This window comes from Nicotiana sylvestris, chromosome 9 (assembly GCF_000393655.2).
Source record: "Nicotiana sylvestris chromosome 9, ASM39365v2, whole genome shotgun sequence".
Taxonomy (NCBI): domain Eukaryota; kingdom Viridiplantae; phylum Streptophyta; class Magnoliopsida; order Solanales; family Solanaceae; genus Nicotiana; species Nicotiana sylvestris.
In genome coordinates, this window is record NC_091065.1 from 96,601,778 (window position 1) to 96,616,459 (window position 14,682).

General features: G+C 36.4%; 1 protein-coding gene across 1 annotated transcript; it reads left to right on the plus strand.

The window, feature by feature from the left end:
• The first annotated feature begins 269 nt into the window (after positions 1-269).
• On the plus strand, positions 270-3,052 carry LOC104246373 (ABC transporter I family member 19-like). The gene is made up of 6 exons (XM_009802180.2): positions 270-450; positions 575-735; positions 1,150-1,201; positions 1,552-1,688; positions 1,976-2,062; positions 2,453-3,052. Exons 1-6 carry the CDS (start codon positions 315-317, stop codon positions 2,738-2,740), a joined length of 861 nt encoding a protein of 286 aa, XP_009800482.1. The 5' UTR covers positions 270-314; the 3' UTR covers positions 2,741-3,052.
• The last annotated feature ends 11,630 nt before the right edge of the window (positions 3,053-14,682 follow it).

Here is a 14,682-nt window from a genome sequence, read left to right on the forward strand (position 1 = left end):
AATAGTTTTAAATGCTGAATTGTTATTTAAACCAAATAGCCTAAATTATTATTTTTTTTAAAATTGTCTTTCATCTGAAATCTTTTTATTTTTAAGATTTAAACATGAAAACTGGTTAAGAGTGGCTAAAGTTGTTAATTCGGAGCTCCAAAAGTGTAGTAATCGGACCCGAGTGGAATTGCCCGGTCTTTGTGGTGGGAATACAAACAGCAAGGTAACCTCTAATTGAACAGTTGCCAGAGGAGCAGTTAGGTGAGTAAAAAAAGGGGTATAAAAGAGACCCGCAAAATGGTAAAGAACAGCAGAGAAAGAAGATGGAGGGAAAATCAAGCAGTATTCAAGTCAATGGAATGCAATTCTCTTACGATTTCCAAAGTCCTATCTTTTTCGATTTCAGCCTAAAGATTTCTCCCGGATCTCGATGTCTCCTTGTCGGTGCAAATGGATCCGGTATGTGTTACCACCACTTTCCATTCAACTATAATATGTCTATATAATTGAAAAATATTTACAAATGTAACTCCTAAATATTTAGATCAAGTTGTGAGCCTCAATTTTTTTTAAATTGGAACAGGAAAGACGACACTGTTGAGGATATTGGCAGGAAAGCATATGGTGGGAGGAAGAGATGTAGTGAAGGTGCTGAATTTTTCGGCTTTTCATGACACCCACCTCGTCTGTGATGGTGATTTGGCATACCTAGGAGAGTCCTGGAGCAAAAATGTTGGCTCTGCTGTAAGTACTGAATAATGGTTTTGGTTTTCATGTCTGCCTTTTTGTGGTTCTGTCTCAGAATTTTCAGTGTGATCATGGGTGAATGTAGTATTTGGGCATCTGCTAAATCTATAGTTGAACAAGTTTTTCGAATAAATGTAATTTATAGTACTTAGTTATCACCCACTGCTGCTATATAGCATTTCATGCAGTAATGTGCACCTACTAACTAAAATTGTGGATCAGCCTGAACTAGGAATGCACTTGAAAATTATTCAGAAATGATTGTAGTTACTAGTTAGAGGTTTCTAGGCTGTCTCCATCATTAATTACGCTTTCCCTTTTGTTTCTTTTTTAACTTTTTACTAGCATAACATCTCAAACTTTGTTAAGTAGAATGCTATTCTGAATGGCTTTATTTTTGCCAAAATTCAGGGAGAGATTCCACTTCAGGGAGATTTTTCAGCAGAACATATGATATTTGGAGGTGCGTAAGCTCTTTATTTTGCAAGTCTCTTTTCTTTTACTCTTCTGATGGCATTTTTTCATCAATTACTGGATCTATCAATGTGTTATCTAAAACTTTAGACTTTCAAATGTTTTTCGAACTTGTTACTTTCGCTTGGATTTCTGTTGCAGCTTGCCCATTCTACTGACCTAGGAGTATATAACTAATATGAATGTTATATAGAGGTGCTAATTTGTTGACTCCATTTGGATTTTGGACTTTTTGAGATTCACTAATTATGACTATTCCCTATATGACTTCTGCAATAATGTTGACTTGTTGAGTTTGAATAAAATTTCAACTTCTTTTGTTTTCATGTCATGGTTTAGTCGAAGGAGTCGATCCAGTTCGGCGAGAGAAGTTGATTGAGCTGCTGGATATCGATCTGCAATGGCGTATGCACAAGGTATCTGATGGTCAGAGACGCAGAGTTCAGATCTGCATGGGTCTCCTTCACCCCTATAAGGTAATCTTTGTTGCATTAGGTTCATGATTGATTGTATTAGAGTTAAATGTAAAATGCATGTATCCACCAATCTCATAGTAGACAGGTCATATTTATAGTATGTTCACCATATTAATTCTTCTCAAATAGCTCTGGTGCTCATTCTTATTGCCCACGTCCAAGTTTTGTTTACTTAATAATCAAACAATATGCTTCCTGTGAGATGGTTTCCATACTTTGATAATTGTCAGCAGGGTCATGTTAACTTCTTTGATGACTGTTGCTAATGGAGAATCACTTTCATCCAGGTTCTTTTGCTGGATGAGGTTACAGTTGATTTAGATGTTGTCGCAAGGATGGATTTGTTGGACTTCTTTAAGGAAGAATGCGAACAGGTATCCATTGTTTTAACGCGGAGAAAACTCAACTAGGTTTAGAACTACACTGTTGGTTACTGAACGGATGTTTAATCCTCCCATCGGATTCTCCATTTATACTTTTTTCTGTGTGTGTGGGTGGGGATCCTTCATGTCTAAGCATCGAAACTGCATATGGAGTCATCAATGACATCATAGATTTTCCTAAAGCATCTACCTGAATCAAAACCCTATAGGAAAATTTAGATCACATTTAAGTAGTCTTCAATTAAAGTACAGACCTGTGATGCCTTCCACATTGTGGTGCATGGGATTAATATAGCAAACCAATTAAGATATTGATTGTGCTAAAGATTCATCATAGACAGGCGAGAACATTAATTTTCTGGCTCCATGTCATGATTACAGAGAGGAGCTACTATTGTCTATGCAACACATATATTTGATGGACTGGAGTCCTGGGCAACAGATCTTGTTTACATCCAAGATGGAGTTCTGAAGAGGTCTGAGAAATTACCTGAGCTTCCCGAGTTGAAGTCTTCCCCCAATTTGCTTTCAGTAGTTGAGAACTGGTTGAGGTCTGAGACCACGATTGAGAAAAAGAAGCCAGTTATCGCCCCACCAAAAGTTCAGAAATCCTCTCCTTTTGGCTCTTCTCCGTTTCAGTCATCTAGACATATGGCATATTTCCGCTGATTTATGGGTTCTGTATTCAGAGTGGAATAAAACCTTGTAGGAATTATGCGTTCTGTTTTTGCTGATTTATGCATTCTTCAGTATGAGCAGCTCGGGTAATGCTGTCGGTATCACGGGCCGTGGCTGAATTCAAAAGTAGGAATTATGGCAACTCGGGTTAAAGTTACATGTTGAAGCCCTGAGGATGTGCCTTTAGTGCAAGTATTATAGTATTCCATTCCTATATGTATACTAGCCACAAGCAATTTCATGTAACACCAAGCTGCCAAAATATTTTTTCTTCCTTCATATTTTACTCTGCAAATTCATCAATTCATTTTGCACCTACTAGTAGGTAAGCAGTCATTGTTGAGATGATAATATTAGTCATTGTTGAGATGGTAATTTCAACGAGTACTCAATGGACAATCAGAATCCTCTGATCACGTTTCAGAATTAATCAATCTTGTCAAATCAAAGATAAACAGGTGAATAATTACTTGTATCAATGTTTTCGTCGTATTTGTGTGTAACTATCAATGTGGTGCTTATGCTTTCCTGAACCGAGGGTCTATTGGAAACAGCTTCAACCATACTTTCGCAACTTTGTTTCAATTTCAACTCAATTTTTTTTTTCTCCACAAGCATGACATAATAAACCAACTACAGAGTACTAAAAGTTGGAACTTAAGAGCCAAGATTGGAGTCCGGAACCTTTTTGTTATCTTTTTGGACAAAAGATACACAAATAGGTGTAAAAAAAAAAGTTACATTTATATATATAACACCAAATTACACCACGATATACCTTAACGGTAACTTTTGCCGTAAGGTATAGCGTGGTGTAATTTGGCTTATATATACTGACTGACACAGATATAGCGTGTTGTATATTCACGCTATATATAACGTACAAATACAGCACGCTATACCCCTAATTAAATAATGCCCTTCGTCTTCTTCCCCGACCAGAAACGAGCCTCCCCCATTTTTTTACTTTTAAGCCATTTCTGGTTCCCCCCACCCCACCCCCCACCCCGTCTTTTGTAAAAAAAAATATATGGGCCCCACCCGTTACACAAAACGTTAAGAATGTAGGTCCCACATCGTAGTAGAGCATCGTATTATTGTGGTTTCACTCTTTTGGATTCAACTTTTCACGCAAAACACTACATCGAGGTATTTCGATTTATTTTATGTCGAAACTTGTATAATAATGCATATTTATTAGTTGATTGAATGTGTTTCCATGTTGTTTTGTGTTTTATTTGCGAAACTAGTATGTTATATTTATCCGAACTTAGATATTAGTGTTCTAAAAAAATATAAAATTGAGAAATAATTTTTTTTGTTAATATCAGGATTTAGATATTACTGTTTCCATACCGGTTTGTATTTTATTTTTGCGAAACTAGTATGTTATATGTATTTTTGTGAATTTTATGTGATTAAAATGTATTTGTTGTTTATATTTAGTTTAGATTATTTATTAGCGTATTAAATTGTAGAACGTGTTAGCGTAGTAAACTGTAGAGTATTTTAGCGTAGAATCTCTGTAGTTTAAGTATTGCTTATATTGGTAGATGAAAACATATACTTTGTACAATTAAATTTTTAAAACAAACACGCACAAAATTATCAAAATATTGAATTTAACACACATAATTATTAATGATAGTTTGGTGCTACCGGGCCTCAAATATCGAACCTAAACCTAATAGGTGTATATACTTTGTACAATTAAATAATTAAAAATTAAGAATTTAAATTTTTAAAACAAACACACACAAAATTATTAAAATATTGAATTTGACACACATAATTATTAATGATAGTTTGGTGCTACTGGGCCTCAAATATCGAGTCTAGAACCCAATAGGTATATATGATTTGTATGATTAAATAATTAAAAATTAAGAATTTAAATTTTTAAAACAAACACACACAAAATTATCAAAATATTGAATTTGCCACACATAATTATTAATGATAGTTTGGTGCTACTGGACCTCAAATACCGAGCCTGGAACCCAATAGGTATATATACTTTGTACAATTAAATAATTAAAAATTAAGAATTTAAAATTTTAAAACAAACACACAAAATTATCAAAATATTGAATTTGACACACATAATTATTAATGATAGTTTGGTGCTACTGGGCCTCTAATATCGAGCCTGAAACCCAATAGGTATATATACTTTGTACAATTAAATAATTAAAAATTAAGAATTTAAATTTTTAAAACAAACACACACAAAATTATCAAAATATTAAATTTGACACGCATAATTATTAATGATAGTTTGGTGCTACTGGACCTCAAATACCGAGCCTGGAACCCAATAGGTATATATACTTTGTACAATTAAATAATTAAACATACAATTAATGTTATTTAATTTACAGTTGACGACATGGACGCGCCGCTTATACATCCCGGCCCTTATTCTCGTGAGATATTAGTGCTACAGGTCGATCATAGGTCCGCCCGTATATGGGAAGGGGAGTTACTGAGAGTGGACGACCTGTGGGATTATTTGAGGCCCAGAGATCTCCACGAGCGTGTAGTTCAGCGCCTACAGGATACGGGATTTTATAGGATTATTGAGATCGGGCGGATGCAGCTCAACTAGAGTATGATTCTCATCATAATCTCCCCCTCTGCAGGGATGTGTTGGATCTACTGGAAGGCGCACAGGTAAATATGTACCTAAACTTACCTGGTATAGATTAACTTAGTGTTGCGCATACTCACGTTTTGTGTTCTTATTTGATAGTTCATCTGGACGCAGTACAACAGTGATTTGATAGCTGGCCGACCAGCTTATTGCTGGGCCAGCCGATTGATTTGGAGCACTTCTGCCCTGCTCATATGCCTCGATATTGCGGAGCATCATGCCTCAGAGCGGGTACTTCGCTAGTTTGGCCACCTGCAGTATATACCGAGGGGGCCTATATGGGACCAAGACATTATCAGAGGGATGATCGTTGCAGGGGGGACGACGCATTTATAGCATGGTTAACGGGGCAGATCCATATTTGGGACCAGCGAGATCAGATGATTCTGCCCCCACCTACACAGACCCAGGAGGCGGCTATTGAGGGGTATATGTCCTGGTACCACCACGTTACCCGACTTTTTATCGGGAACCCTATTCATCAGGTTGGCGGTCGGTACGTTCCATACGTTGGGCGACACGAGGCCCTGGTATGTTTTCTGTTATTATTAATTATATAAATGTAACTTAGTGCAATGTATGTAGTTTATATTGTATACGTTGTGCAGGCTATTGGACTACATACAGTCTATCAGATGGGACTGCAGATGCAGGATTATGTCGGCGATCATGACACCGCCTTGCACGATTACAAACATCGATTTGTAGAGTTGGCTGCCCAGACACTACAACGAGCCCGGGAGGATCAGCGTTTGGCACATATACTTGATTATGTGGAGCCATAGGAGTACGAGCGAAGCCCTGGTGTGGCACGAGGTGGTGGTTCCCGACGAGGTGGTGGTGTCCGATGAGGCGGGGGTGCCGGACGATGTGGCGGTAGGCGGAGAGGAGGTGGTCCCCAGCAAGGGGGCGTTGAGGCCCCTGCTGATGATGTTGTTGCTGATCTGTCGGGTGGCCTACATAAGATGGACATGCTGTCATACAGCCTTGGGATGAATCTCACTCTAGGGACTTCGCAGGTGACCGCGTCAGGTCAATTATTGATCACGGGCACGGACCTTTCTAGAGTCGATTGGGATACATACTTTCCAGGCCCGTCTACTGTTGCTAAGGACCGGTCGACCCGAGATTTACATAGTGGGAGGCGGTTGAGTTATGGTTCATCATCACAGGCGCAGGTATGGTTTTCTTTGTATTGAATTACAATTTGTCTTTATTAATTTCCTTTTTAAGGTTGAACGTGATGCTGACATGGCTGCAACAGATGATTACATTCAGGAGCCCGACGATATCGTGGTAAGACACTTTAAATTATTGTGACTTATTATATACTTTGCTATATTGAGCTATCTATTTTTATATAGGTTTCTACTGGACGGCGACCCCTTTTATTGATCATGTCAGCACCACTGATGTTCATGATGCGGCGCATCCGGCTATTAGGAGGCGACTTGATGATGACGATCCCGATAGCGTACCCAGGCGGGATGGGATGCGCCTCAAGCCAGCGGCTGCGTTGAAGCACACTGGATGCGGAACACATTGATTTTCTTGTGTTTATCTTTTTGATGTAAATAATATCTTTGTATATACATTAACAACAATTTTTATATAATATGCGCATTACTTTTTTAATTCTCCGTTCATTAGTTAGTTTTGTACTACAACACAAACACTTAAATTCCATTCCAATTAATAAAAATAAAGTTCATTACAACTAATTTAGTTTAATACTACAAGACAAACACAAACACAAACATAGCAACTTAACATAATTAAAAGTCAATGCAACTAATAAAAATACACGACACATGAAACATAAAGATAAAGCGATACACTAAACACACACATGTCAAAGTTTAGTCACTGTCGCCCATTATTTTCTGTTCCAACCACTTAAATTGTTCTTCGAGCTTCTTTTTTTCTTCTTCTACCTTTTTATGTTTCGCTTTCAACTCCACAACCTCTCTTTTATGTTTTTTTTCACGTTCCCACTGTTTTAAACACAAATAATTAAGATTGTTCAATAATTCTTTGTAGTATTCCTGATAACATGGTTCATCAATCCATACCTCAAGATCGCAATAGGTTCGCCGGGAACCTTATAAAACTTGTTCAAACATTCCCAGTAGCGGCATCCAGCTTCACCATTATCCCAACAACTTTGCATCATGCATTTTTTTTTCCACACTTGCATATAGGTACATAAAGAGGTTGAGACATTTGTGCGTTAAAAAAACTTGCTTTAAGTTATTGTTGACCGCAGAAAATAACTAGAATGAGCCCGTTATTTATAGGCAAGACAATACACATAACGTAGTATTTCACCGCTCTATATATACGCATAACGTAGTATTTGACCGCGCTATGCTTTGCGTGTTAAATGTTCTGACGGGTACGTAACAACTTTATGTCAGTTGGAAAGCTTTTTCAATTTGACGAGACAACACATGTAACGTATTATTTCACCGCTTTATATATATGCATAACGTAGTATTTGACCGCGCTATGCTTTACATGTTAAAGGTTCTGACGGGGTACGAATCAACTTTATGTCAGTTGGGCAACTTTTTTAGTTCGACAAGACAACACATATAACGTATTATTTCACCGCTCTATATATACACATAACGTAGTATTTAACCGCGTATTGCGTGTTAAAGGTTCTGACGGGTACGAATCAACTTTATATCAGTTGGACAGCTTTTTCAGTTCGACAAGACAACACATATAAATAAAATAACAAACATAATTAACATTAAATTAATCAGCTTTATAAAATTTCAATGTTGTTTCAAGTTCTTCCGAATATATAATTTTTTTTTAATTATCATTAACAAAATTGAAATGGAAAAGTTCAACTCATAATTAACAAACATAATTTTATTTTATAAATCTTGCAACATAAACAAAACAACTAAATATTACAACATAAACTCATTGATAATTAGGCACAATAAAAGAACACCCACCACAAGCGTGATTACTATTGCCACCCAAAGGACATTTTCGACGGTCGTGTCCTATTTGCGAGCATATACCACATTTGTGCGCATAAACAATATCACTAACATCCCTTTGGTTTCGTATACGCGTTCTCTTCTGTATTCGACGCAAATAGGACTTGTTACACGCCATTTTAAATGGCTCAGGCAGCAAATAATGCTCAGCCTCCACTGACTGCAACTGCCCACTATATGTGTTTAGGTACTTCGCAACACTATATTGTTGATCAACATAGTTGGTTATACCTAAACCAACTTTTTGAAAGCACTTGATGGCATGTGAGCAAGGCATGTGGTAGATGAACTATTTCCCACAAGAGCATAACCTTGTAGATTCATTTACAGTATGTACATTATTCCCCTGATTTCGATGGATAGCGGTGCGAACTTCAAAAACATTTCTTTCGTTATCATACTGCAAAAATGAATACCAATGTGCTCGCCATCTGTATCTCTCAAATCTCTTTATCGGCACTGGCATAAAATCAACACCCCTTTCCATCAATGATGTTGCAGCTACAGACCTCTCAACAAACCTCTCCGCCATCTACTTGAACAACATCCGCACCATGGTCGTGACAGGCAATCCTCTTGCCGACTTCAATAACCCGTTGAAAGACTCTGACACATTTGTAGTCAGAGTTCCCCAACGTCTGCCACCATCCGCATGCAAAGTCCACTTTTCAGGGTCATGTCGCATTAACCAACGATAGGCTACCTCCTCTTCTTGCCTGATAGATTCCATGTGCCTCCGGAATTTATGCTATTGGTGGTCTGTTGCTGTCATCCACATCAAATCATGCAGATCCTTGTTGGGATATGCCTTCTGGAAATTGGCTTTAAAGTGCCTCACACAGTAATGGTGGTAGGCATAAGGTTCTTGCCATGCAGGTAAGTTTTCCACAAAACTTAAGATACCACTGTGCCGATCAGATATTAGACAAATACCAGAACGTTTTTTGACAACGTGCTCTTTCAAGTGGTTCAAAAACAGCGTCCACGTCTCTTGGCTTTTATTAGCACAAATAGCAAAAGCTAGAGGAAATATCTGTCCATTAGCATCTACTGCCACAACTATCATAACTTGATATCGTACTTTCCATAGACATGAGTGCCGTCTATGGATATTACAGGCCGACAATGCCAAAAACCATCAATTGCTGGTTTAAACGCCAAGAACACGTAATTGAATATATATTCTGGTGTACCCGGACTCCGCTCAAGCTTCCATTCAACAACTGTTCCAGAGTTAAAGTGCTGGAGTGCGGCCATGTACCTGGGCAGAGCTGCAAATGACTTATTCCAGTTGCCATAGAATATTTCAAACGCTCATTTGCGCCCAAGATATGCCTTTATTTTAGTAATGGTATGGCCATGTTCCTGGTGGACTGATGTAATGCAATCTTTGATTTTATACCTTATGGACGCTTCGATGTGTGGAATAAGGACAAAAGAAATCAAGTCAATATCCAAGTTGAAGTGATTCCCGTTGAATGTGTCCATTTCGCATGTGTGGGTGGGAATGTATTTACCCACTTTCCACAGACCTGTCTTCTTCTTGCTCGCACGCAACATCCAATGACATGGCCAAAACCACTTGCGACAAACAACCTTGTATACAACCGGACTTGACTCCCATACCGTAATCTCACGACACTCTTTTACGTTGTGCATTTTACAAGCCCTACTTACGCGCGCTTTATCAGGAAAAAACATGCCCTTTGCCAGCACCGTTGGTCTAGACTCATCCCACACTGCTGTCCGAATTTCATCAAAATCCCTTCTGAGAGCTTCCACATTCATGCTTGTCAAGTTATCAAGGTAAGGAGTCTCCCTTGAATGAAACTACACTTGGGACTCGTACACACTTCGTCTAGGGGGTGGGGGGTGGAGCATACTCTCTGGTCGAATCAGGTCCTTCCTTCTCACCCTCCTCATCACCATCCTCACGAGGAAATGGTGTATTGTCTCCAGATTCATCAGCATTGTTGTCGTAATCACTGTTCTCTTCCTCACTCTCTGCATCTGCCAGATCCCGATTTAATACGTCGTCTTCGGGCAATTGAGTGAGTACATGTGGTTCAACTTGCTCGTTTTCATTGCACAATCAACAAAATAATAAGCTACTGAAATTAATAAATACTTTCCATATAGCTATATCACTTCACTTACAAGTCGTAATGTGATGAAATTCCATGATGGACATTTTCATTTAGGTGATGACTACCGGATGGACCACCATGATCCAACACACCAAAACTATGCTTGGGTTCATAATTATAAAATTCATATCCGGTCGGTACCCCTGTTAAATGTATGAGCATTAATACAAATTCAATACAACAAAAATGTAGAATCGTAACACAAAGGAAAATTAAAGTTTACCACTCGTCTTGTGAATTAGGAAAAGCAGGGGTGATAAATTCAAATTAAGGAAAACTCTTTCATCCGGAACCTGTCCGGCAAAAACTGCTCCAGAATAACCACCCGATGACTAGGGGTTATCCGGAACCTGTCCGGTAACCTCATTGTTGGGAACATCTTCGACCTTGACATACATATCCAACATTTTGATTACAAGAAATTCCTGGTATTCATCCGGAGTCCTCAGAAAATCCCTCAAAGTTTCATCATCGTAGATGTTTAACTCCGAGTAAAAAGCATGCTCTTGCGGAGTGACGAAATACCGATATCTTCTGGTTACTTTAAGTATCACTCGGTGTTTCCTCACACTCATTTTTTTGCATAACAACGATATCAATTTATTGTACTCCATTGTAAGTGGTAATCTAACATGACCCCGTGGAGATAACTATACCTTACTGAGTTATTCTTCGTCACAACCTCACCCCCCTCCCCCCCTCACATAATAAAACTCTTATTCTACGCTCTTCAGACATTACAAAAAAATACTTGAAAATTTAATGACAAGAAAAGATTGAATGGGATGAATCTTTTGTGAATGAATTTTCCTAAAATCCTAATGACCTTTATATAGGAAATGTGCGAGCCCGGGGGTTGAAATTTTTGATGTATAGCGCTCTTTGAATATACGCTATACATATTTCAATTATTGGTGGGCCCATAATTAGGGGTATAGCGTGAAAATACAGCACACTATACCTGTGCCAGTAAATGTCAGTATATATAACGCCAAATTACACCACGCTATACCTTAGCGGCAAAAGTTATCGTTAAGGTATAGCGTGGTGTAATTTGGCGTTATATATATAAATGTAACTTTTTTTTTACACCTCTTTGTATACCTTCTGTCCAGAAAGACAACAAAATGATTCCGGCCTCTCCAAGATTGCCAATGTAGAGAAAAATTAGGTGGTGAATGCGATTGATTGCTGGCTGATACCAAAATAGCCTGGGCGTACACAGAAAGCAGGCTCTCTCTCCTTTGTCATTGTCTAATCAATTGTTGCATAGTCGTGCTTCTTCCGCTGTATACCTCCATGGCCCCGGGGACCCCAAACAAATATCTCCAACGCCTTTGCTTACAATTGTTTAATAACCGTAGTGTTTGGCCTCAACTAATTTATTGAGTATTTGTTATTTTTCATTAAGAAAATATCGAATAATTCTACTATTTGCTGATGATTTGTCGTTTTATTTTCACTTTTCTTTCCTTAAAAAAGGAGAGAACTTCATCCATCAAAAGCCTAACAAAAAGACTATAAAAAGAAAATATATGTACCATGTGACTGCGGACAAAATCAAAGTTCAAAGTTGAATGAAACATCGAACTGTTGGAGTTGATTTTTTTGTTTGTGTGTGTCCATTTCCTTGTGTGTCGTCGTTGTCCTGTACCTACTGACAAAGATTGGCTTCTATGCCTTCTATTCTTGTTTAGATTCTCATTGTCTGCTTACATTTCAAAAGAGTTACTTCTACCTCCTAAACTGTTGGGACTTACCTTTTTGTTTTCTTTTTCTTTTCTAGTTTAGATTATAGATTAACATAGTATTTGGAAGAAAAAAAAAACATTTAGCTAGCGTTTGACCATAAATTTCCAAATTTGTTTTGAAAAATCTGATTTGGGTGAAGTTTGGTTTAAAGATGAAAATGTTTTTGGACATACGTTTTCAAAACATATTTTCCAAATTTATTTTGGAAAAACATGTATATTATTAGCTAGCGTTTGGCCATAGATTCCCAAATTTGTTTTGAAAAATCTGATTTGGGTGAAATTTTGTTTGAAGATCAAAATGTCTTTGGACATATGTTTTCAAACATATTTCCCAACTTTATTTTGGAAAAACATGTATATAATTCCCAAGTTTTGGGATTTTGGCCCAAAATCAGCAATTGGGGTGATTTTGAGATTTGGGATTTGGAATTTTGCCAAATATGGGCAAAATTTATGGCCAAACGGGTCCTTAGTGTTTGTAAAGATTTTGGTCCAATGGATTTGGGATTTTGCCAAAATATAATCAAAATCTATGGCCTAACATGTGTTTTCCAAAATAAAACCCAAGTTTATTTTGATAAAATCTATGGCCAAACGGATCCTTACTGTTAGGGCAATATGTGAGTTGAAACTGAAAAAGGAATAAAGGAGTATTTGAAGTTGAAATTTTTGCGGGAATTATTGTGTTTGAATATGAACGTAATTCACTTGAAAAAAAATATTTGTGAATATTAAAGATTTTTGAGTGAAAATTTATACTCGCACTAAATATAACCTTCAAACTAATATTTCAATATCTACTTGAATTCAAATACTAAATTTCAGTATGGTTAGTGGTAACTAGGGGTGTACAAATCGCATTAAACCGAAAAATCAAATCAAACCAATTAAAAAATCCCACTAAGTTTGGTTTGATTTGATTTGGTATTGTGTAAAAAATCTGAACCAAACCGATATATAAATATATAATTTTTATATATACTTTTAAGACTTTATATAGAATTTTCTTTACAAAAATTCTAAAAATATTTGGGATTCCCTTATGTGATGTAGTATTTAATAGAATATGAAGTACTCCATTTTTATTAACCTAAGTAATAGGTTATATGTTCGCTTTCTTATCAAGTGTTACTGAAATACGTCAATCTCTTTATTGCTATGTGTTCATATGTCAAGATTTATTAAATTTTTATATCTTTTTCGAATTTGATTCGACAATCTAAAATTAAATAGAACATATCATTAATTAGGTATCATATTGATTTTCATGTTTAATTAGTAAATTCTTTTAACCTTGAAAGTATACATCAACGAAAAATTATTGTCAGGCGAAAAAAGTAACTATCATATGCTATTAACAAAATTCTTCCATAAAAATATTTTAATAGATCATATATTTGTCAATTTTTCAATTTTTACTAAACATATATTTACTTATAAAAAATTTAATAAAGTAAGATTGAAATAACATTCATGTAACAAAAAAATCCGAAAATCCCGACAAAATCGAACCAACTCGATTTATGTACACCCATGCCGATAACATGCTTACACGCACCCATGTGGCACTATTGTTAGTCAACTCTATTATTAATACATCAATTTTGCAAAATTGTATTGAGAAGAGAAATAGTTTTGGGACTGGAGACTTGGATTTAGATTTGATAGGAATGGTACTACGAGCACACACGTCTTTGGATCTTTAGCAATCTCATATATTTGATAGGGACTTATTCTCGAGATTTTAAGACCTCTATTTTGTCACAATAATCAACATAGGTACTTTATTTTATTTAGTTGTCCTAAGAGAATATACGCACAAATTGGCAATACTTACTCGAGGCACTTTTTTAACTGGGAAAGGTTATGCTAAGTGTGGAACCAAAAGAAATTTGATGATATAAAATCAGCTGGTAAGTTTATATACGTTGCTATCTTTTAATCATAATTAATTAATATAAATTTTTAGTTCTATTTAATGAATTAACTATGATAATTTGATGAATTTAGTGTAAATATTAGGCACGGTGAGTTTCGTTCATTCCTTAGAGTAGAGCTTCTAATAAAAAATATACGTCAATTTATTTTTTGGGATTTAAAAAGAGGGGAAACCGGAGAACTACATTTGATTTAAAAAAAACGTATACATACCCTGATATTTACATATATCACTTAATCATACTTAATTAACACATATTTTCTGTCTATCCAATCATTTAATTATGATATATTAATGTAAACATCTTGAGGTGCTATTTGTACATTATGCCCCTTTATAATTTAGATTTTTATGTATAAAAGTAAATTTTTTATGAGTAGAAAAAGACTCAAAACAAATTTATAAAAAGCCACAAAATCA

Bases quoted from the DNA above. Each gene is read 5' to 3' on its own strand.
- LOC104246373 (XM_009802180.2), top strand. From the start codon at position 315: ATGGAGGGAAAATCAAGCAGTATTCAAGTCAATGGAATGCAATTCTCT. The intron at 736-1,149 runs GTAAGTACTGAA...GCCAAAATTCAG, and splicing joins GCAAAAATGTTGGCTCTGCT to GGAGAGATTCCACTTCAGGG. The intron at 1,689-1,975 runs GTAATCTTTGTT...ACTTTCATCCAG, and splicing joins GTCTCCTTCACCCCTATAAG to GTTCTTTTGCTGGATGAGGT.